General features: G+C 43.8%; 1 protein-coding gene and 1 long non-coding RNA gene across 23 annotated transcripts in view; one reads left to right on the top strand and one right to left on the bottom strand.

The window, feature by feature from the left end:
* The window catches only part of LOC116427961 (uncharacterized), a 293,655-nt gene that overhangs the window by 175,460 nt on the left and 92,304 nt on the right, over window positions 1–25,891 (top strand). For 2 of the 22 annotated variants that reach the window (XM_031978934.2, XM_031978929.2), the window contains exon 1: window positions 9,880–12,204. The exons of 19 other annotated variants lie outside the window; for them this stretch is intronic. In XM_031978934.2, the coding sequence (XP_031834794.1) occupies window positions 12,042–12,204 (163 nt within the window). In that variant the 5' untranslated portion in view covers window positions 9,880–12,041. Of the gene's footprint in view, window positions 1–9,878; window positions 12,205–25,891 lie in introns of those variants that run through there. One more of the 22 variants, XM_031978923.2, reaches the window with a different exon arrangement.
* LOC143174649 (uncharacterized) lies at window positions 38–3,220 on the bottom strand. The gene is made up of 2 exons (XR_012998865.1): window positions 2,827–3,220; window positions 38–2,033 (listed from the first exon to the last, which is right to left on the bottom strand). It is a non-coding gene; the product is annotated as an uncharacterized LOC143174649 (long non-coding RNA).

Below are 25,891 nucleotides of genomic sequence, written 5' to 3'. Positions count from 1 at the left end.
TTATTTGTAGCAAAGCCAAGCAGGAATTATTAATTACTTACGTTATTAAATATTTTTATTCGACATCAATCATCTCATACATTACAATTGTTTCCAAGTAATTCAGATGCATCAGTCGTCGATGACTCACATGGCGCTTCACGTGTAAACAAACCTGTATTTCCTTCGATTCGTTCTCGCCCAGCCTCTCAGAAAGCTTTTTCGCATTCTTAACGGAATTTAGGAGGAAATTTAGTTTCGCGAGGTTAAATATAACTTTTAAAGACCACCATAAATTGCGTTTCATTCCGGGCGTGTTTTGTTCTTACGCGTTCCGTCGTAACGATTATTTTTAACAGATTGGAATTTCTTATTATCGAAAGTGAAAAATGTTGACTGGTCCGCTGGATCTGACTCAGTTCCCGGAGAATTTATGCATACTTTCTCTTTACAAAGTATTCCTTCCTTAGAATGTTGCTTTATGCAAGAATTATATAAGTACGATCGTTCCGCGTCGGTCTCTTTGATCGCGGCCCTATTGGCCGGCTTAAATCGATGCGCCGGATACCGACCTAGTTACTTCGATTTTAGGATCGCATGTCTAGCAGCTGTGACAAAGTGCAGTGGATCGTAACAGTTTTCCTAAATGTTCCATTCGTTTCGTCGTGCTCTTTTAATAGAGACCGAGTTCAGTTAACCCGCGATTTGACCTGCGTGCTCCGTTCATGTAATAATCGCGCTCTGGCTCCGCCTATGCAGTCTTATCAAAATTAAAACTGTTCCAGGAAAATATAATATTCTACAACTTCAACCTTGCACAATGACTCTTTGCTCTCAAAATTTTTCAATGGAAATATTCAACATTTTCTGACGAGATACAGACAGTATTCTTTGAAACTTAACGCATTGCATACTAGTAACGAGAAATCTCGTTTCTACGTAGACACTTAGCTCTGTAACTTTGCTAATTGCAGCATTTAAAAAGATATTAGTTGTGTCGAACGGATTGCGTATTTAAAATATATTACATAACAATATACTTGAGTTTTTCCGTAGCTGGTGATATAAATTGATCTCACTGAAAATTAGCCTGTACGCAATGTACGATAATTCACAGATAAATTAAACAAAGGTTTTACTTAAATGTTTCCTAAATATTCTACCTAAATATTCAATTAGTTTTCTATCGAATTAACTGGCGAGCCATCTCTCGAGTGCAAAAATCGCGTATCTTCATCAAATTTCTGCGAGAAAGAAGTCACAAAAATGTAGAAATCAATGGTATACCACAGAAAAATGCCAATTTGCAATTAAGAGACACACTATAGATTCTATAATACATACAGCACGACTGAATCGCGATTTGAACGATGATCTACAATCCTTGTAGACTTTACACCTCGTTCTAACCTTCGGAATATTAAGTCGTCAGCGCAGCGTGCATCTCAAGCAGGAATACATTAGCACCGGTCTTCGAAAAACACCATTAGTGTTTGATTTACTCGTCTCTGTCGACTTTGTCCCACATAGGGAGTCCCCTCGCGTCTTCTTTTCCCCGGCTCTTTCAAGAAGGCGACGGTTCTCCGCGAACGGCTCGCGACGACGCCGCCGCAGGAAAGTCGCCCGCAGGTTCCAGCGACTGAATAGGAGAAAAAAGGGGTCAGCGCGAGCTTCTCGAGCTTCCCCGCTGATGCGTCCCGTTTTCCGCCGGTTCTCCGGTTCCAGGCGACGCCAGTTTTTTGCATGCACGCGGCAGGCATCGTTTCAGGGTCATTATCATCTCGGGGAACGAGTCCCGGGATCGACAAAGCGCGCGAAATGCGCTCGGTAATGCGTTAGCCGATCCCTGCATTCCAACGAGCTCCGAGTGCTTTCCAGACGAGTGTAGTCGGCATTTTTCTGTGATCTAAGTGGGTAAACTGTTGTTGAAATGCTCTTGAACGTGAATAATCTGATCTGCGATATTGTGGAGACTGATGGTGTTTATCGCGTTCGTTGCCAGTGCTTATTTCGGTGACTGTCTACTTAATTATATCTTCTTCAATGTAATAAATCTAAACAGAATATTAGAAAAATGAAACTGAAACGAGTTATTAAATATAATGTTGTAGTTTAATTTCTAATAATATCCATAGGATGAATTGCATTTATATTTTCTTCGATCCAATAAACCTAAACAAAATATTACAAAGGTGAAACTGAAACGAGTGATTGAGTTTCTAAATATAATGTCATAGTGTAATTTCTAATAACAATATGCATTAATTTCATTTTCGATTATAATATTTTCTTCAATCCAATAAACCTTCTAAAGAAAATATTCGAAAAATGAAACTGAAACGAGTCTTTGAGTTACTAAATGTAATATCGTAGTTGAATTTCTAATAATATCCATGGGATCAATTGCATTTTCAATTATATTTTCTTCAATCCAATAAACCTTCTAAACGAAATATTCGAAAAATGAAACTGAAACGAGTCTTTGAGTTACTAAATATAATGTCGTAGTTGAATTTCTAATAATATCCATAGGATTAATTCCATTTTCAATTATATCTTCAATCCAATAAATCTAAACGGAATATTCGAAAAATGAAACTGAAACGTCTGAAATAATAGTTTATACTTTCTAATAACAGTATCTACAGGATTAATTTCGTTTAATCAATCGATTACCAACTAAATTATTTCGTTAAGGGAATATTGAAATATTCATACGGCAATCGCGATAATTTCCAATAAAACGGATGCACACGTTTCATTCGTTTTTCAGTATAAATTACACGAGTCTCTGAAGTATTCAATCATCTACTAGATGGATATCCATTCGTTTTGTCTGAAACCTACCATTTCAACCATCGCGCAGCATCTCTCCCGTTTCACGACCAAGAGCCACCGCGGCGAGATTCAAGCTTCCTACCTTTCTTTCCAGAGAGTCCCGAGTTCCCCTAATTACCGGTGATCCTCGAGTCATTTGTCCCGCGGTTCTCCCGTTGTCTAACCTCGTATCCCGCGAGCGGGCATTAAACGCCGGAAGCGTCTCCCGCGATGCGTTCCCAGGAGCATTATCCACAGCTGATCCCCGAGTTCACGGATGATTTCAGATTTGCACGCACCGACGCGCGGCCCGGTGCCGCGATAACTCGACGGGATGGACGTCGGCGACGGTTGTGCGGCCGTGGACCGCCGCGGGCACGGGCAACCCGGAAATTGCGCGCGGCAATTCCCTCCTCGGACTCGGAAGATACGGAATAATCGATCTCCGGCGATCGGGGCAGGGCCCAGCGGTCGCCGTGATCGACTTTACAAATTACGTCCACGGCGCGCGGTGAAACGGGGCTGGCCCGGAAAAAATGCCGGCGTTTCCGTTCCTGTTTATGGGGTCAGGCTGCGGGCCGGCCGGCTCTCGATGGTTGCTCGCGGCCTATTCGCGCTTTACGGATGATTTACGGCGTTCACGGGCGGTTGCGCTTCTGTGTGGGCCGAGATTACAAAGAGATATCGCGCCGCTGCTACGACTCGACGCTAGATCATCTGCGGTGGCTCCGGATATGACCCTCGCAATTCGGATTAATTACTCTTCTCGGTATCGTTTTGTTAGTTGTTGGACCGGCTGTTCGTTCTTTCGTTGGAAACTTCGAAGTTGAATTAGAGAGGATTAACCCAGTTTTATCCGTCAATTTGTATTGCGCAGAACGATGGAGTTTAGGAGGAAAATTGTTTGTACGCGAAGTGTTCTAATGGTAATGGATTGATTGAATGTATAGATTAATGGACGTACTTTTGTCGAATTTCTAAGTGACAGTTTGGAGGAATTTATAATAGCAGCGATGCGATTCGATCGGTTACTGTTCCATGCATGTCACGCTGGTTTCTCATCATTGTTCTAGATGCATGCGAGCCGTTGACGTCCAATATTCCAAAGCCTAATTGATCCGTGTTCATTCGATTCTCCCCTGGATACAGCTAATTACTTCGCTGCCCCTTCTTCGTAAGAGACGTGTAATGTGTATCGCGGTGCCCCGCGTCTCCCGTGCGCGGCGATCATTAGCTATCATCGTTACAGCGATAGCTACTAATGAATATTTAATGCGTCTTTCAATCGTGCCTCTGAATGGAGAAACATTGTGCGCGCGATCATCGTTGTGAATAATGGAACGGTAATTAAAGCTAACAAGTGGAGACTGCGAATACGGATGATCGCTTGTCGAATTGTCAGAATCCCGGGGCGCTTCGCAACCGATGGGAATAAATAGTCCCCGGGAATTTTAATAACATTTCTCTCGTTTGCCGTGGAAAAAAAGTGGATTGGTGCTTTCAATATCGTTGGATCAAATTCGTTCTACTTTCAATAAAATCTGGATTCTCCTTTGGCTCGATCCTTGACATTGTTCCTACAGCTACCGCGGCAATATAAAATGGAACTACCTTTTTTTTTCCTGGACGAGGCGCGGTGTCGCTTTGTATGGATAATGCATGAGAGCGAAAGACTACGATGTTGAATAAAAGTAATTGATATGTACGAGTATTTGCTCTTGAATCGTGTTTCAGTAAAATGTCAGTATATTGCTTGCCATTTCTACTTGGAATAAATCTGTTTACGATAGCCTGTTGGTATAATATTAAGTTTTGGAGATTCAATAATTCTGGTCGTCCATTTATTTCACAGACATTGATGCAAATTTAAATATTGATATTGCACAAGTAATAGTGCAAGTATTTTATAGTATATTGTAGTTTATTGTAGTATATTGTAGTATATTGTAGTATATTATAGTATATACTATTATCGGTTTAAAAATAATTTGACACTTGATTACGCAAACATTCTCGAACATGTTCCCTCACAGTTGTCATAACTACCGTTCAAGTTTGCCTTTCTTCTCTTATTGGCGTCTAAACTCTTCCCCCGGCAAAACGAAACAGAATTTAATCAAAGGGAAACTGGTTCTGGCTTTCCAAACGATATTTATCCGAACAAACCTGGCAGCCCTTTCAGCGGCAGCCTGCGTGCCAAAGGCTCGGCGAAATTCCGCGATTAGTAAAAGTAAGTGACCGAGCCTCGTTAATTAACGAGCGACCGTCGACGTCGATTGCGCGTCGCGACAAATTGCTCGACCGACCGTCCAAGATGGCGGAAACTGCTCCCATTACATCCGGAAATCAGAACCCCGCCTCCTATCTCGCTTTTTAAATCTACCGCCACGGCTCCCGCGGCGCTTTACCAGCGACAGGCTCATTTTCAGCTTCGATCCGCGCGATGTTTAACCAGGCGGGCAGACGCAGCGGGTTCAAAGGATGAAACCGACAACCTAGTTATTTTCCTTCGAGTTATCCGGCCGGCGCGACGAGCCGTGCGTGTAAATCGTAAAAACCAGGCCGAATCGTTGGCTCCCTCGTCTCTTCGACGATTTTCCGTGTGCATTCGCGTTGAAAACAGCCTCGCTACCGAGAATCGAACTACTTTCGCCGGAATCGCAGTTACTTTCGTTTTTTCCCCAGAATGTTTCATACTCGTTCCGTTCAACGGCGTGAGCTTCCGTTTAATGTTCCATACGAGGAATGCGTTTTTAGGAGGCGAAGATTGAAAGAAGTAATTTTTGTAATCTTTCACGAGCCATTCGACGAGAGAGCAGCGGAGTAATTAGCGAAATGCCAAGAGTCTGGAACACATTCTGTAAATAAAAGCGCTACGATGTTTCAAGCGACGTCGCTGATGGGAATCCTTTCAGGAAATCCTCCGCGATTGCGCGAGTGATATAGTTATGTTTATGTAAGCTAAATATAATGTGGTTACACAGGTTATGCAAGCTAAAGTTTTACATCGTTAAAATCGCGAAACGATTTGCTCAACGATCCTATATTTTATTCATTCGCACGTGTGAACGCGCGCCGCGAGGAACAAAGGCCGAAAGCGTAGTCCTGTGCGATAGTCCATAAAAGTTAGGAACCCGCAGTAAACATCCGCTGACTGGACATGCGTCACGAGATTTCAGCGCTGTTAGACACTGAAAATCACCGGGAAACAATGTGATTCTGCATCGAGGAAACTGCGGTACTTTCGTGTCCTTTATTGTCGTCGTAAACTGGTTTCTCCAGCCATAATTATTAAACCGACGGAACCTCCTGTTTGAGCTCCCATATTCTACAATGGAATACATATTCGGCATAACCAAGAATATACGTTATCTATCTACTCAACGAACTACTTAAAAATATTCATTACTTATATACTCAACAAAATACTCAAAGATATTATTTTGTCATTCAATAGACTTCGAAATTATACATTTTCTATCCTACTAACAAAATATCTAAAAATATCCATTATCTAGCTACCACAAAATCTACTACATTCAGCTATTCGACAAAGTGCCCAAAATTATGCATTATTTACATACTCAACAAACTACTCAAAGTATTATTCGACTATTCCGTAAATACCTCAAAATTCTACATTCCCCAATTCACCAACAAAATGCCCAAAAATATAAATTACCCGGCCACCACGAGATCTACAAAAATACGCATTACTCAGCTCCCCGACAAAGCGCCCAGCAACGTGCATCGGAAACTCGAAAAACCGCTCGCGTTCCTCCAGATAAGATATCGACTACCGACACAATCTAGCAAGAGCAACTTTCAAAAGAAACACCGTTATCGGGGATGACGCGTCGGAACCTTTCCAAATTTTCGAGCGCGTCGATCACGATACTCCGGCGAGCGTAGCTCGCCGGGAACGCAGGAGGGCCGCTCGACGCTGCCTTTTATGGTCGTTTTCGTCGTGCCGCGCGTCCGCCTTGTACGCGATACTCGGGCGACAGGGAAACGACACCGACGATCGCCGCTCGAGCGTAAATTGGGCGAGTTTTCCCGACGGCTCTCCACGCGAGCACGGCCGCGCCGCGCTTCGCCGGTGAAAACAGACGACGTTTCCCGTCGTTTAAACGAGCCCGGCGTTATCCTTATCTCGGGAACGATGACGGACGAGGCGGGCGACGGAGCGCGGTGGACTTCGTCGCAGGTGATTTGAATATCGAGGCGAGGCACGTCCGCGTCACCTCTCCTTTATCCACTTACGAAGACACACCGGCGGATAATGAGCCGCTCGCGCGGATCCGACACGGGGAATATTCATCGTCGGTTTCCTCTATTTTTACAATCGAAATACCAGCGTGACGCGGCATTTCAATACTGTTTGCGACGCGATTGTTAACCGTTCACGGAACTGCAGCATGTTTATCCGGCTCGACCCGGTGTGTCACGTACCGCAGAGATGCCCGGTGATTTTTCATCGAAACCGCCGGAGTTTTGGGCAGCTTTAATTCCTGCGCGTGTGGCACGGTAATCCTGAAGATCAGAGTTCCACACGCCTGTCGCGTAACAGCTCCGTTCGGGTTTGAATTGGTTTTTCTGTCGCGAGTTAATAGAACTGGGAATTATTTTCTGCTTCGTTGTTTGGCCCGCGAAGTAGACGAGGAACTTCTGAATCGTCCGATGAGATTCTGCTTCGTTGCGCATTCTGACATCGTTCGCGCGAGTCATCGATTAACTGAGTGGTTAGCGCATATTTCTGTATTGTACTCGCGACGGAGCTGCAACTATCTGCTGACTGATGAGACAATACATGTGGAGAGCTCGACACGTTCGCTACCAGCGATTATTTCAGTGACGGTCTCAATTATAATATCTTCAATCCAATGAAACTAAACAGAATATTAGAAAAATGAAACTGAAACGAGTTACTAAATAATGTAGTTTAATTTCTAATAACAATATCCGTGGAATTAATTTCATTTTCAATTATATTTTCTTCAATCCAATGAACCTAAACAAAATATTAAAAAGATGAAACTGAAACGAGTCATTGACTTCCTAAATATCGCAGTTTAATTTCTAATAACAATATCCACAGAATTCACTTATTTTCATTATGTAAGATACAGGCTTACGGTCGTCACAAATATATGACGCTGTTAACGAACGCGTCAAATTGAGTCGCGCAAGTGTTTCTGCATAACACTCGCGAGTCTACGATAAAGTACAACTACAATAGTATTATCCATACCAGCGTTATACAGAAAACATGGAGAACAAAACCGTAGTAATATATTTATCCAGTTCACTCCGCTCACCCAATGCATGCTTCTACTTTCCCCGCGCACAGAAGAACCAAGAAAACCATTTCCTAGCTGCGCGTTCTTAAAAACGTTATTACAAGATTCAGCTATTAGCTCCTCCGGCGCAAATGTGTGTACCGAAGATAATCTTATCTTCGAGTTTAACTACCGCCTCCTTCAGTAATTAAAGATTATCCTTGCCTTGTAAACGGTTCGAACAGCGAGGAGCGTCGGTTCGCTGACCAAAACGTCTCGGACCCCTGCGTGGCGTCGAGGCGAGCGAATAAACAAGAAAACGGAGCCGATCTAGGTAGAAAAATGCCCGACGCGGCAATGAGGTTTATTGGACCGGAACCCGGAACACCGTTTACCGGATTGCTCCGTCCATTGATCCACGGCGTTCGAACCTCAATCTCGACACCGAAATAGACTACGGCCTACTACCGGTTGGCACTGTTAATGGATCCGCTGGCGACGCTGCCTACCAGGCCTGCATCTAAGATTCGGGGACACGAGATGTTTAGATCTATTTCAGGCCCGACATAGACCACCTCCGGAAGCCAAATTGCCTTTCCCTCCTCTGCGTGCAACCGGATGACGCACAAAGCCTGGCGCACACTTTACGAATACAGTCGATATTCCAGATCCTTCCGGGGAAGCTATCTCGCTCGAGATCTAGTTTCGCGTGATATCATTTTCTACGGGTATTAATCTTACTCGCATCTCCTCGGAATGAACGCGTGTTTCGGATTATGTTAAGTATGAAGATTTAATTGTAGGCTGGTGTTACGGATCGTGTGAATAGTAATGTGGATGAATTATTCCTTTGGAATTCAACGCCTCGGATCGCAAAACCGAGGTTTCATTGTCCGCAACCTGTTGAACGAGGATGAATTAACTCGACGTCCTGCGCAGATGTATAGAGGACTATCTTTAGAAACCTGGTATGAATTAGAAAACACCAATTCGAAGGAACCGCGGGAAACGACGCAAATGGGTCGCGCGTGCATCGGTCTCGCGTCTGGCCATGAACAACGGTTTCTACTTGTGTAACAGCGCTAGCGGATTGTAGCTCCAGATTCGCGCGAGAGAGGGACAGCTAGGTTGAGGTTAAAATTTTGAATCGAATATGATCGAAATCCTCGGTTCTCGTCCACGTGTCGTTCGATTACCTCCAAGCTGAAACTGCACGGGGCAAGGGGAAGCTTCCACGCACCACCTAATCCTCTAAGAAGACCCAATAGCACTAAGCCCTCCATGCCCACGCGATATTATGATAATGACCGCAAATTCCGCGAACACAAGAAACCAACGAATATGAAATCCTACGCCAATGTCATTCTCCGTCGTCACATTTCGCAGTTCGCTTCGTTCGCATTGTTTCCGCGGCTAATAACGGGAACGAGTTCGAACCTAATCGTCGTAACGTCGCGATCAAGCATGGACGCGAGCCGACGCCCTTAGCTCGGAAAGGTCTTAGTTCTTGCGTAGCCGGCTGACATCTCGAAAGCGAACCTCTAAATTCCGCCTACGAGAAAAACGAGAGACTCGCGAGTTCCCGCGATTACTCGAGACAAGGCGAGCACCTGGTTCCCCACTCCGTGCACCTGCGAACGGCGGACGGGAGTGCGAGGAGACGGCACGTTGTCGAAGGTGTACACCGGCGTATCCACTCGGTGTCCGTCGAATCAGACCGGCGACGTAGAGGGAGTGGGAGGAGGAGAGGCACGAAAGGAAGGAGCAAGAAAGAGGTGCCGCGAGGAGGGACCTGTGGCTTCTCTGGCGAGTCGCACGGTCGGGCATGTTCCACCGGGTCGTCCGGTTGTCGCCGGGGATCGCGCATTAAAATCGATATCGCGGCGGATCGCGGCGATCCGCCAATACGACCGCGACTTTTATCTCCGACCGCGACGTCGTTCCCGCATAGGTGCGTCGCACGGCTTCCGGCGGTGGCGCGGCCGTGAAATTCGAAATCGAGCGAGGTGCGCGTCGATTCGCGCGTGCGTTCAAAAGTGCTTCGGTCACGGCGCGTCGCGTGTTTCGCGGCCGCCGACGATTCCCAGGAGAAAAGTGCGCCGCCGACGGAATTTCTAAATCGGCCGAGGAGAAAGGCGCCGCTTTCTATCGGCGCTCGATTTTCCGCGAGGCCCGAGCGGCGGCGATCGATCCGTCGGAGGTCCCCGACGCCGACGTACCCACGGCCGCGCGCGACCTTTAACTGCAGCCCGACCGCGGAGCCGTCAGCCGCTAAACAAACGATTAAATTTACATTGTGACGCAACGCTCGCCTGGTGACCGTCGACGGCGGCCCGCGGAGAAGCCAGTTACGAGCCCGCGTACGTCACGGTGGAAAGGGGCGTCCGCGATCTCCGTTTTCTCGATCGCCTTCCCGCGGCGAATCGACGCGCCGCGTCACCGTTGCTCAGCGCCGCGCTCGTTTAACGGATCGACGGGAGTTTCGAACGGGGCAACGCGGTCCTCTTCTCCCTTCGGGGAAAAGTGAAATTTCGCTCGGTGGATCACCCGGTGGATAAATGCGACCGCGCGGCCGCTCGAGCCGCGTTTAGAGCCGTTTTTGCCGCGCGCCGGATGGATTTCGTGCGGTTTTCCTTCGGGGAACTGGGTCATTGGCGATCCGCGCCGGTCGCGCGCCGATAGTATCAGGAAAATTCTGATCCGACGTGTCGGCTACACTGCGACGGGCATTGTGTGAAAGGGAATCCAGTTGTACCGCTGTATTTGAATACCCGCGGAGTGCTCGTGTCGGTTCAGTGTTCGGATCTTACTTGGCGAACCTTGGGGAACTCGTTCGTGTCAGAAAGCACTTAGGATGAAGTGTGCCTTTTTATGTTCGATACGTTCATTGTGATTCGTTAAGTATTCCAAGTGAAAGGAGTATCGAGACTTGTCGATGAATTTTAATTCCTCTTCGGCGTCCAGCGTGGAATTCTGCAGGAACTTGCTACGTCTGACTAGTTCAAACAAGAGGGTCTATGGGATAAAGACTGATCCAGGATCAACGTACCGATCGTATTCCGACGCTTGTCCGACTACTTATTAATCTATGGCTACTGTTCGCGCGATCCGATCGTAGGACGCTTGTTTGGCAAACATTGCGCAAGACCTACTTGGATGTCCCTGACGACCAATCCAAACAAGAGAATTTGTAGGGTAAAGTTTGGGTCCAGGCTTGAAATGTTGATTGTGCGTCGAGGATCGAGTGTTAAACATCGAGGTGTCTAAATATATTCCAGTTCTTCGCTGCCTCCATCGCCGAAGAACAGTTTTCGCTTAGCGACTCTACTTGGCAGAATTATCCATATTCCCAACAGGAAGCATTACAGACAAGATCCGATAGAAGTACGATCCAATTCCGAAAGGTCAATTACATCGCAAGAAACGCCGAAGGAAAGCGGACAGTCCAACTACATTATAATCTTCTTTCTCTTATCGAACCTTTATCTAAGAAACTTATCGTTTGCTCAAGAGAATCAGTTCAAACAAGATCTCCGGATAATATCGAGTCCATTTCCGCGATCGTATTCCAAGAAACATCGAACTCAAGAACAAAAACTGAATTACGCTTCACTTCCGGCGCGGAGCTCGCGCTGAAACCCGCAAAGAACAGAAAAATCCATTTGTGTTGCCTCGAGTATCCGCGTCTGTGAGAACTCTTGCTCACCGGATCCTTGTTTAGACAAACTTTTTTCATTCCTGAGTCGTCGACGTAACAAAGGTGAACAAAGTCGAATGTGACCGGCGCAGGGGAACAATTAAAATACAGCGAAGAGAAACGGAGATCGGGTCGCTTCGCAGTCGTCGAAGTGAACCACGCATCTCGGTGTCCGTGGAGGCGCGACAATCCTTGCGAATTATGCGCCCGAGTGTTGAATAGCGAGCCGGGGGAGCAGTGACCGGGATGTTAGTGAGATTGGGGGTGACATGGGAGCCGGCGACATGAACAGGGAGATACCGAGCAGCACCCTCGCGACTCTCAGGGGGATCCTGGTGAGCTCGTTGTCGAGGGAGAACTTGGGTCCGCACGATCTGCCCATTCAGGAGAACGGGAGGCATCGACCTCTGCGGAAGGTGCACTTTCACGAAGGTACATTCGGATTTTCCGTCGAACGGTACTCGATGATCACTTGAATATTTACCGTCATTCAGGGACCGATGGCGACCCGTTCGAGAATCTAAACCGCTCCCTTGTACTCCCGTTCGGAATATTAAGTGGAGGAAATTCTTCTCGCCAGAGATACGACACGATATTCTAATGAACTCGCGGGAGAAACTTGTTGGGGATTAACCACGTTTGTCTTTGGCTTGCGTTTTTATGAAACTTAATTGATTATGAATGCGTAGTAACCGTTCGCGGTACTGTTATACCGTCTAAAAGTGAGTCTGTCGGTTCAAATTGCATTTATCTATGTTCCTAATTAGTTGTTCTTATTTCTGTCATTGCCAGCTTGGAAATGGACGAATGAAACTATTTAGAATTTTTTGTAAAAATAGAAAAACGTCATTCAGTTTCTGAATTGAAACGAAAGGATTGAGTGGCACTCATACGGTTGTGATTATATAGGTCCAATCACTTTAGCAAATACAAAGCATGACTTATGTCCAAAGAAACTACCATTCCCTCGAACTACAGAAACATTTATTTACGAAATTCTATTCGAAATCTTCGCCTAAATTGTCCCGACGTTCCAAAGTAAAGAAACGGATTACATTTCATTACGTTGCTAAAATATCCACTGTATCATTTTACGATTATTCCACGCTATCCGACGTTCCCGACCGCAGAAACGTTTCCCCTCCGGCGCATTTGTAAACGAACGGTCGAAACTTATCAGCGGAATTCGTCCGTGCCATTTAAATATAAACGGAGGAAGCGGACGCGGCCATCGGCAGCAACTTTGTCGGCGCGGAGACAGTTTCGCGAAACGATCGGCTCACGACGAAACCGTCGGAAACGCGTTCGACGGGGAGAAAGTTCGGAATGATTCCCGGACGGTCGTTCGATAGTGAAAACCGAGAGCTGGGATGTACGCTCGAGGGGTTTTTACGCGATTCCATTTCGCTCAATTTGCTAAGGCGGTTTACGCGATTCCCGGGAACGCGAGAAACACCTGTCCGAGAAAATTCAAGGCGGAATGAATGGGACCTTGCCGGACGACCGTTCCTCCTATTAGCCGTGAGTCATACAGTCCGCTGATCGATATCCGCCGACGATTATTCGCTGGACGTTCATCGTTCGCGCGCTTTCTATTTCGACGAGCGTTTCCACGGGACACGCGGATCGCTGACTTAACTGTTTCAGGTCAGGTGGGTTAACACTTTGCACTCCGAATGCCTCTGTCACTACTCGATTGGTGCATGAGAATTGTAAAATTTCGTATTTAACATATTGTGTAGCGGAACCGAGAAATCTCGTTTTTATTTAAAACGAGCACCATTTAAGGAAATATTCAATTTTATTAGAACTGATTTACTCGTTTAACCCTTAGCACTTCAGATGGTTTGTAATCTATCAGCAACTGCAACATTCATGAAAACAATGGAACCTCTTCAAAAGTCATCAGATATTTAATAGAAACAGGAATCTCTAATAAATTTAAGATACTAAGTGAAACTTTAAACCAACGAGTAAAATAAATAAATCATAAATGTAGTATCATAGTTTTAACCCTTAACACTCCAGGTTGTTAATCTATCGGCAACTGCAATTTTTATAGTATTCCTAGCGAAAATGAAAAATGCTATAACATTTCTTCAATATTTTATTTTCCTTCTCGGTGCAAAATTTGGATGTGTGAGAAATCTAATAATTGTAGGGTAGTTTCTTTAAGATTCATTAAAATATCTAATATTATTCCTGGTGCAATATTGGAGCCTAGAGTTCAAAGGGTTAATACTTATGAAATAATAAGACATTTGAATATTTTTCATATAGTCATCACGAACTTATAAGTTGATCTCGTTGAAAAGTCGGTACATAGAACTGTGGAGGTTTTTGTGATAGTCAACGTGTTAATCATCGGCCGATCGTTTCTGTCTTATGAGCCATTCCATCGGTATTCGAAAGCATTCCGACCAGCGCACAGTGCGACCAAACAAACGACCGTTTTCTAGATAAAACTCGATAACTTAGAAAGTATGAGTAATACAAAAAATGCTTTGGTTGTAAGGTATAGAGATAAAGGTGGTTGTATTTTTCTTACATTATGGGGATATTATGTAGTTTGTTCAGTGAGAATAGATACTTTGTGTTTCGATTGTAACGTTGTTACGTGAATAGTCGAATTTCAAGGTTTTGTCTATAGGCCGCAGAGTGTAGCGCTTCGACGTTGTATATTCTTGGGAGATGACTTAATGTTTAGCGAGACCGTACATACAATGGTTTGAATCATTACCTGTTTCTTTATTTGTTTGATCATATTTCTTCATTGCTTACGTTATCGACAAATAACAAGTGAGTATCGAAAATGAAACTAGGATAGACAAAAACTGATCGGTCATCATTCCGCGTTCGCGCTTAGTCATCGAGTGATCTCCCAATCGTATCTACATCCTGGAGCCATTGAGTCATTGAGAAACCATCGGGAACACGGTATCGATGAAAAACTTCGAGTCTCATTCAATGACAAGGAAACTGATATTTGAATGGAAGAGGCTTAAACGAATGTTCGAAGTGTGTACACCGCTACACAACTGATAAGATTACGATAATTAATTTATATTTGCTCCGAGGCTACTCCTAGTACTCGGAACTTTATTTCCAAGTAACTTTGTTTCAAGAATAATGATATTAATTAATCGGTAGCTCAGCTGCGCCGTTGGACGGTTAATTATTCTCCAGGGAATAACGGCTTCTTAAGTGAATACTGTTTACAGGAGCACATCCTTCTTGAGCGTCCGAATACGTTTGCATCCGCAATTCCAGTTTGCTAATTTATAAGCTTCATAGCTAACAAACCTGAATCAAATCAAACACGATAGTTATCTTATCCGAGTCTCGCGGAGACTGGTTTCACCTCTTTCATCAAATCAGATCGTGTTACTTCTTAAACGTCTATTTAAGTGCTCCTCGAAGCAGAGTACTCGAGAAACATTCTCACCTGCTTCTTCCGAGTTCGCGAGAAACCTGCAACTAGGATTTATAGTATACGTAACTTGCTACGAGTCGAACCGACGCTCATCGTCCGAAAGCGAACGATTCGCTAGGTAAATTTCGCGGAGCTGTCGAAGCTAACGCGCGGCGATAGCGTATCCTTTGAATTCACTCGTTATTCCGCTCACGAACTGCGTTCTGCTTATGAATCGAGGATGACGATCAAACTTTCCACGCGGCCATAACGATCGGCCGACCAAGCCGGGTGCGATTGACGTCCGAACAAAGCTGGCCGGCTCTCCGTTCCGCGGCGCTCCTCGCGAATAAAATATATTCGTGTAATTCTCGTCCGTCGAATTTCTCGGAGTTCCCCGTTGGAGACGTCGCGTTTCCCTCCGGAAAGAGGACGAATGTGTGGTCATTAAACCTGGGTTTAACTCATTCCGCAGGGAACAGGCGGGACCTAAGCCCGGCTTAGAGCACGCCTACGATCGTCGTTCTTCGTGATATCCTCCGTGGAATCCTTGCTTCGATCTCATTTCACTTTGAGAAATGAAACGGATGAACTCTGTAATTAACTGTTTCTGTGACTCAACCCCTTGCAGTTGAGATTATTCATATTTTCTTTATTTTACCTCGTACTTGTGTGAAACGCAGCTTGTCTTTGAAATGGAATTTTAAACAATAATACGTTCGTTATGAATTTAATTCTGCATTTGGAAAGTATAAGTATATCATTTATTCCCTTGTAGCGAAAATAAAAAGAAAGAATTATTAATTATTTGTTATCACAATGTTAACGTGACACCATTATCTAATTATTTAGATAGAATTATAGAATTATAGAATTATAGAATTATAGAATTAATTATTCTGCAAACTAGAACGAGTCAATTTGACTCCTATTGAGTTTTATAAGTATTATTTGGTAAATCTTTGAGTCAATTTTTATTAACACAGTTACGCAAATATGTATTCTAATTGTCTACTCTCAAACCTCTAATTTCTAATATTTAAATGAACGGATAACAATTTTTCTAAGAACAATAGAACAAATTACGGTAAATGTCAGTGAATCTAGAGTTAAAGTACACGAAAGCAGCATATGAAGCTAAATTATACATCGACTCTTTAAACAACAGAGAAAAAGGAGAAACTACACCAAAATCTAAAAAACTATCTAGAAAACTAGACCAAATCGAATTACTATAGTTCACTCAATTAAACGATGATTATATGAAAATATTTCTATATTATAAATAACATTATCTAATATGGTGACATCCAGCTAGATGAATGTGGAATAGTAATAATGCAATTCGATTAAATGATTTGATATTATATTTTTTCCATTTTGTGTATTTCCCTTTATGAAATTGTGCGGCGTTCAACGTGTTAAGGAAAAAAACAAAATTATAGGCATATTCTATATCAATCTTTGCTTCAAAGTATAATGATCGATAACAGAAGAGTAATATTTAATTTGTATTCAAAAAGATCAAGCAAACGTCCATGGTAGTTCAATTCTGTTTGAAATCTGCACCACGTGTCTACGTTATTGTAAGGCAAAGGGTTAATCATCGTCTACAACTTAGTATTCCGAATACGAACATTTCATCTCAAAACATCTTTCCCAGCACACATCAGGGGCGAAACAGTCTAGACGAAAATTTCGGCGAATCTGCTCGCCAATTAAATTAATTAAGAAGTCGAACAAAACGTTCTCCCAGTTCCCGTTGCGAAATCTTTCAGCTGTAACTCGCGTGTCCTCGCCGTGTTCAGTAACGCCGCGGCGTTCCCCGTAACGAAGCCGCGTCCGCAGCCAGCGAAACATCGGAGTTGTTTTTCCGAGAAGACACAATTCACACCCGAAAGCATGAACAATGAGAACCGGGCCGGAGGGGCCGGCTGCAAAGGCCGCGGATCTTTGATTAAAATGTTCTTCGGCCGCGACGAGAGGTTCCGCGAATTGAATTCATATCCAACCACTGTGCAGTCTGACCCCAAAGAACAGTCCGTTTCCACTGGCCGCGTTATGTATTCCGAACGGGCCGCGGTCTCTGCTCGTAACGGGTCAAGCCGCGGCGTTGAACGCCGCTCCGCTCGGCTCGCTGGATTTTTCTCGTTAAACGTAATGAAAGGTTTCCGCGGGAAGTAACGTTAGACGGGCATTGTTTACTCTTACGCGGGGACGCGGCTTCCTCCTCCAGATTCCTCGTAATTGCCGCACACGGTCGCGTCCCGGTAGCTTCATCCCGTGACTAATAGATCTGCTGATGTCACGCACCAAAAAGCCCGTCTACGGAGATCCACGCCTCTGGAATCGTGTTTGACAAACGACTGCTCTCTGGACTCTCTATCGCCTCGGCTAACAGTCATTCGTGTTTCCGAAGTTTCTAAGATGGGACGCCAACCTCTTCAGGGCGGAATTGTGTTTTTAGAACGGACGAAGATTATGTTAGTCTTCGTTTGAATGCAGCTTAGCTCGTCGGACGAAGGTAATGAGAATTATACGGAAATGAAGCAAGTCGGATGGACGCTAACGTTAAATTGGATCAGGTGTAGACACGTGTGCTGGTATTGTTGAAGAGGTTGATATTTTGAATTTTAGTTGCTTCCGGTAACGTGGATATTCTCGTGTAACTATGTTGAGTACATGAAGCAGTGTTTATGAAGAAAGTAAATGTATTCTGAAGATGTTTTTAGCGAGAAATAAGTGTTTTATTTTAAAGGTTTGAGGAGAAATTGCTTGTGGGAGAAAATGGGTTGATTAGTGTTTTCGATTGGCTGTCAGTGTGATGTTCAATTATAGCCAATTGTATTATGATACATAAATGAATATTACGGAGGAGTGTGTGAAGAGTAGGAAATAATGGAACAAAGTGGGCAATGCATAATTTAGTAGCTTAGCGATGAATTTTAATGCGATGCATCTTTTTTAAGTAATGCTCGAAGATTGTTTGATTAGGCTAATGTTTTGAACATGATCGATCATTTTTATGGCAATAAGTATCACGTGTTCTGAAATGACACTTCCTGGTACCTGTATTTCAAACATGTATTGCAATAAGACGTCCATTTTTCATATATTTCCGCGTTGGAAGCGCGAGAGCAGAATTTAAAGCAGATATCGCGTTGCAGTAACAGGAACGGTTTCTCTCATGTGTGAAACGTTCGGTTTTATCGAACTTTAATCATTCCATTTGCATTTATGCAGATTGGAGTTACATATTTGCTATTCCGATCGTACAATATTAACCGTCCGTGTCGCTGCGAGGCAGACGCGCGAGAAAAATGATTCTATTGGAAAAGTTTAATTGCAATTACTTAAACGTTTCGTTTTTCACGATGAAACTCAAAGCGTTCAATTTATAGCAGCGTATGATCCTGTACGTTGTGTATGTTCGCGAAATATCAAACGCGTGGCGCAAACGGTGCAGGACGCGTTAAACAGAGTTTCCCCCTGTTTTCTCAAATTTCCTTGCTGTTTGATTGCACCTTGCCGCCGTCTGCACAGAGAAACGACTAAATTTGTTGTCGCATAAAGAGGCGAGTAGAAGTTCACACAAGGTATTCGACAATTTGGAGGTTTAGGGAAAGCCGGGCAGAATTCAGGCAAATGAGGTGTGTCGATAATGGAATTAATAATTTTCTCGCGACTATATTATTAACACGTTGGCTGCCACGGAAAACTTCAGCGTTTTATGTATCATTTGTTCCCTTGTAGCGAAAATAAAAAGAAAGGATTATTAATTATTTGTTATCACAATGTTAACGTGACACCATTATCTAATTATTTAGATAGAATTATAGAATTATAGAATTGTAGAATTGTAGAATTGTAGAATTGTAGAATTGTAGAATTGTAGAATTGTAGAATTAAAGAAGTATAGAATTATAGAATTATAGAATTATAGAATTATAGAATTATAGAATTATAGAATTATAGAATTATAGAATTAATTAGAATTATTTAGAATTATTCAATATGTTAACCGTTTGCACTTGAAAGTTTTCCACTAGAAATATTTTAACATTTTCTGATGAGGTGAAGACGATATTTTCTGAAACTAACTCGAAGACAAATCATACGTACATTGAGGAACAAAGCTATTTTATTTCAATATTTCTCAAACTGATGCACTATAAATAGTACAATATTAAACATCAAATTTTATAGTTTCACTATATGAAGTCAGGTAGTGACTTAGTGTCACTCCTCGAGCGCAAAGGGTTAAACTTTCAGCGCGAAATTGAAAAGCATGCGTTCGCGAGATCATCGTAATATTTTTCAAGATTCACACGCCACGGTTGTCGCTGCTATCCTTTCGCAGATGTGACAGGATGATCGTATTGGATGATTTCTGTGCTAGATTAGCCTCCACGGATCGCTAACGACGTACAATGGGTTATTTATGCGGTGATAGCAAAAAGAACGACACGATAGCTGTTGTCCCATAAATTCGGTTGATGCCATTATTACGTCATAATAGGAGCGGTGACTTAGATATTAAGGTACTGTCTCCGTGATATTATTATTCTTATTTATTCATGACATGGACCGGTTACTGTCCGTACAATGGAAATAATTGTAAGTGGAGATTGATAGCGAGATAATTTCACAGGACGTATAATGGCCCATAAAGTCGACCACTAAAGTATATGTGGGAATAACAGAGCTGCAGCAATCTATATAAGGTGTGAAAGTAATTTTGATACACTGGAAAGTACATAATCAAACAACGCATAGCCATACTTTCGTTTACGCATCGGCGTGCCATAAAAAATTCATCAAACCCGCAACATAAGACTCGTTAACGCGAGTTACCGATTCCAAATACGTTATACCTTCAACATTTATTTCGTGCGTGCGCACTCGTCATTTTCATAAGTGGACGTTACTTTTTCCAAAATCTCATGGTTACTAACTTCTCAAATAGAACTACTCAAATTAACATTTTAACACATTGCGCACCGGTAACGAGAAATCTCGTTTTTGTGTGAAGGCACTTAGCTATGCAACTTCGCTAATTACCACAGCATTGAAAAAAATATAAAATTTAATTCGAATTGATGATCTATTTAAAATACATTACATAACAACATGATATCTGAGTTTTTCTATGTAGCGATATAAGTCCATCTCAGTGAGAATTACCATCACAATTCAGTTTTCTGAAAATTAGCCGGTACGGCGTTTGTTAATTTGAGTTACAGCGTCCCACTGGACCATTAAAAAGCGATAAAATTTGAAACCGTTACGTTCAAAGCACCAGTGTTAGCTGGCTCTACTCAACAGCTGCGCGGAGTCTAATTGAAAAATTGATTTCGTAACCTGAATTTCCACCTCGAAGACGACGCCGGGACGTCGTCAATGAACCCTAAAGATTGTACTCCAGTTCTATTACGTAACACCATTCTTATTCCCAGCATTGTCTCGCGCGAGCCGAGCAGACCCACGCCCGCGGGTCAGCGTTCCGGCCGGAATGGTAATCGGAAATGAAAAGTTCTAGTCGTGCTCCTCCTCCGGACGGGGAGGAAAACGGATTATAGGGCAGTCGCGGCGAATATCGGCCAATCAGCCCCTCCGACGTTAACCTAACGGAATTGCGTGAATCAGAAACGATGGGACCGTAAATCGAGGGTGCGGATTGATTTATCTCGTAATTAACAATTACCGGGCGATGATCGTGCGTGACGGAACTGTGTACACACTCATCGGCCGCTATTAGCCTCTCGTCGATTCCGGCCGCTTTTCTGGAAGTTCCCGCTGCGAGGCTAAAAACCGAGTAATCAATATTTTACGAGATATTACGATGTTCTTGCGCGCGTTACGCGCTCGCGCAAGAAGTCCCGATGACCGTTGTGTTTACTTAACGAGTAATCCGCAACCGGTTTCTTTCCCGTTCACGCGAACTGGTTTGATACTCGCTTTCGTTTATTAGATTAATTTTTCGAGCAGGCCTGTCATTATGTATTCCCAACTATTGAAACATGCGAAGGAACTGTAACGTGAAAGTGAAACTTTGTCCGATATTTTCATGGGACAACTTACACAAATGAAATTGGAATGTCATAGTAAAAACGAAACTGCATTAATTCTAGAACTACTGAACAGGTCAAAACGACCCATTCCTGATTTCTCTTGGCGATTATTAAAAACAACAGATTCTTCCCTGAGAAGTGATTAAAAATTGGCAAACTGAATTGGCAAATTGAAGTTTCAATAGATGCATCTATAGAGGAATTTCAAGAAATCGATTTTGGTGCTTGGTGGTTCTAGAGTTAATCAAACTATATTTCCAAAGCAAATCATAGGTTATCTAATAATTAATCAACATCGACAGTCCTCGTGAATATCTCTAAATCGTTAAATTCTGCGTGACTCGATGCCCGTTCTATCGAGACGTTCCTTCCCCCGTAATCGTCGAATCTCCGCTTTCTGGAACGGAATTCACGCTGCAAACACGCGGCCAGTTGCGCGAAAGAACGCGTCACGCGACGCTAATTCCCGCGAACACTTGTTAATAACGTGAATATTTTTCCCTCTGTTTCAGGTGAGTACACCGCCGTAGAGCGAGGCTACGAACAGCGGCCGGTTAATCGCGGTACGTAGATAGAGACCGCGGAGAGGGGGGGCAGGCCCCGCTATCGAAACCCGATCAGCTGGATAAGCGAGCCGTGATAAACGAATTCATTATGCTCGGCCCGTGTCGCCGCGTTTAATATTATACACTGCCGCGGAATCGGATAATTGCGAGAGCCGGCCGCGAAATAACCGAGGAACGCGATCGCCGATACCGGTGATAATCGATCGAGGTATCCAGTCTCGGAACACGAGATTCTTCGGCCCGATACCCGACGCTTTTCGCGAATCGAATGACGACGACGCGAGCTTCAAAAGAATTATCCTTTCCGTCGATCACGAATTGAAACGTATTTATCCGGCGTTCCTCGAATTCAATACGCTCCGGAGAATTAAGCGTCGGGACTTAATTGCCGCGGATAAAAGTTGCAGCGGCATGGAAGATCGTAGAATTCCGAATAAGTAATTGTCATTTCCATAATGGACGGGGAAGAAAAGAGCGATTATCAGACTGCGAATTTATGGAAATTCACGGGGAAACTATAAAATCCTGCCGTTTCGATAATTTATATTTTTAGGTTTTCAATAGTAAGCATTGTCTTCGTTAATATAATTACTGATATAATTATTGATTAACGTTTAAACATGTAACGTGAAGCGTTGTCTTAGTTAGTCAATGGTTTCGCGTTACTGTAATCTTCCGTTTCATGTGTTTATTAAAATTTTCTATAACTATTTCATCCTTTGTCTCGCGAATGAAGCGGAGAGGCTGATTTACAACGGCTTCGAGGAAACGCAATATGTTGATAACGTTAGGGACGCTTAATTACCAGTGTTCCGAAACGCAGCGACGGCATAGCCAAAGATTTACCGCGCGCCACGTTCTTCGACCCTTTCCGCCCCCGCGAGCGCGTAATAACGTGTTCGTGCGAAATTGCGCCGAGGATGCGGCCGCATCCCACATTCTCGTTATATTTCATATGCACTTTGTCAAGCGCGGGGCTCGAGATGAGACGAGAGGATCTCGCGAGCGTGAAGAAGCCCTCCTCCTTGACACTTTATCCCGCGACCCACGCGGCAAAGGGGAACGGTCCGTGACGAGCAATTAATTTCGTGCTCGTCGAATATTTGATGCCGGTTCCGGCGGAACTTCGCTCTGTTGTGGCCGCGGTGATCGATAATTCCTCGAGAGAAAGGCCTCGTTAATGAGCACCCCCCCACGGCCGCGACTGGAACGGACGTCACGGTCCTCCGTGTCGTCATCCATTTTGTTTTTTCGTTGAATATGTAACGTCGCTCGTCGATTAACGAGCAGCTTTATTGGCCGGCCGAAAGGAATTTTGGAAAATTAATAAACTATGCACTTGTTGAATATTTCCCAGCGTATAAATCTGTAAACGTCAGTGTTCTGTTTCAATATTCATTTCCGGGAGTCGGAGAAATTGTAATTACTTTTATCGTGCAGTTCAATGAACATATTTCGTAGTATTTGCAATATAAACGATTAAACGCCAATCGAACGTTTCGATATTGAAATTTGGGAAAAATATGTGGCAGAGTTAGTCGATCCTCGGAACAACTGGAATATCGCGATACGACAGGAATCGTTCGTCGGTGGAGTGGATAAACCTTAGTTTTTCGGTGAGTTTCCTTTGCATCCGCGATGCAATCGAGGAACGCGGAATTCGCGATGTTTAATCTCCGATAAGAATGGACCGATAAAAGTAGTTCAACTGCTCATCAGTCACCGGCGAGGAGCGCGTAATGCCCGCCTCATATTTTACCCGGTAAAATTTATGACGAGACCGGCACTGCAAATAATCGTGCGAGATTAAGATACCTTATCGCTGACTCAGCCCCGCTCGCGATATTCTTTTTCGCTTTCGGGCTTCTATCACGCGGTTATTGTCGACTTTTTGTCCTCTGTCTGCCCGCCGCCGCACGGAACGGTGATATTTATCGAGTTTCGCGCTGCATCTGCTATCCGCGGAACCGGAGATTCTTGTGTTTCGATTCGAAGTTGCAAAAACAGACTTTCTACGCGTTAGAAAATTGAATCGGTAGACTACAAAGTGTTCAGAAACTTTGTTACACCGATACAACGATTACCTCGAATTTGAATAACGTTTATAAATGCCACCAGTAACTATCATTCATTATCCTTCAAATTCGCAAGAATCCGAGGCTCGCACAATCCGAAGCGAAACCCGTAAAACCGTCGCGTTCTAATTTCGACGCGCCGACTATCAAAGACCAGATGGTGGCACACGGAAATTGGCGAGACTCGATCGCGACACGTTGGAAGGTATTGTTCGACCGATTGACATCGGCGAGCCGGCCGATTGGCACGATGATTGACGCGTATCCGCGAGATGAGCCGGCAGCTGCCGGCGCGGCCGCGTGCCCGGCCTACAGTCGCTGTTTTGCGGAAATTGCGAGGCGTTACCGCGTGAAACGCGACTAACCTCGTTATCGAATCCCTTCGCGATCTTATTACGGTCGCGCGTGCAGCGGCCGGCAATTTTTATTCAGACGGCAACGACCGGGAGATCATCGGTTCCCCGGGATCTCTTACGGTCGATTTGACTGCGAAAGTAATTTCGCCGACCGGAAATTTATCTCGAATCTAAAACGCCGATGAATTATTCATCGGCCGTGTCCGCCGACGCCCGAGGAACCCGTTCTTACCGGTGTCGTGACACGATCGCGCCGCGAGATCTGTCCGACGCCGGTCTCGCTCGCGTAATATCCGCTTCTGTTGTCATAAATTGTGCCAATTTCAGCCGCACGGGCTTCCTAACGTTTCCCGGGCAAACAGCATTCTTTGTTCTATCGGGAAAGTATTCGGGTCCTCGCGTAAACGCTCTGCGTCGCGGATGTCTGCGACATTGTACGGGAGAAGCGGAGCTTGAAGCGACTGCGAATATCTACCCTTCGACCGAATATCGATGCGAGACTGAGCAATCGGTATGCAAAACCGTAAGAAGATCGAGGGACTTAATGGTTCCCTTTAATTAAACACTGCGGTTGAATTTCTTAATCGGTTTAGACGAAGCTATTGAGAGATGCGATCGGGTATTTCGCGATATTTGTGTTAGAGATTTTCATTCGGTGGATGCTGTGTATAAAATTGGAGTAAAAAGGTTTATATGAACGTGTACAGACGCGGTTACATGTCGGTTAAATGTTTGTTCACGGTGCACGTCCGACGCGACCTGGTTTCCGAGTTACAGCGTTCTTGCGTTGCGCCAGTTTCTGGAAATCTTTAGTTTACAACACGCCGATAAATAATATTTGAGATACTCCGTTGGCGCGATGAAGATGGCTGAACAACTGGTGCAAACACGACTGCAGCTTGAAAACAAGGTTGGACCGTGTATACGTTTACATGAACTTTTCTTTTGTTTTTGCGCGCTGGATCCACTGTTGGGCAACCAACTCCCGAAATCGCTAATAGAATTAACACAACAAGTTTCCCTGTACTGGTATATATTCGCTCTGCGAAATTTTGCATGCTAAGGATTAAAAGTTGTAGTATATGCACACCGAGTCACTGTTTGAGCTTACTCTTATCGACATGAATTGTTTATTCGACCGTGTCGCATTCAATTATACAACCATTCCGTGAATTTGATATTCTCGAAAGATATAGAACAAATGTTTTAAAATATACAACAGTATGAGGAACTACCTAACCAAAACCTGGGAATTTTACATATTCACGTACACAATATATCAAACACCTTATAAAACGTTGCGAATGTGAATTTTAACATTCTTAGAAGATATAGAACGAATGTTTTAAAAATAAAGCAGATGTATCAGGAACTACCTAACTAGGAGTTACATATTCACCTACACAATATATCGAACACCTTATAAAACGTTGCGAATGTGAATTTTAACATTCTCGAAAGATATAGGATAAATATTTTAAAATATAAAACAGATGTATAAGGAACTACCTAACAAAACCTAAGAGTTTTACGTATTCACCTGCACAATATATCAAACACCTTATAAATCGCAGCGAATGCTAGAAGATCGAATGAACAAATAAAGTTGTCTGCCTCATCGATATTTCGATTGGGAATC

This window comes from Nomia melanderi, chromosome 6 (genome assembly GCF_051020985.1).
Source record: "Nomia melanderi isolate GNS246 chromosome 6, iyNomMela1, whole genome shotgun sequence".
Classification (NCBI taxonomy): domain Eukaryota; kingdom Metazoa; phylum Arthropoda; class Insecta; order Hymenoptera; family Halictidae; genus Nomia; species Nomia melanderi.
The sequence above is the reverse complement of the archived record's forward strand: the minus strand, read 5'-3'. Positions and strand labels throughout refer to the sequence as shown.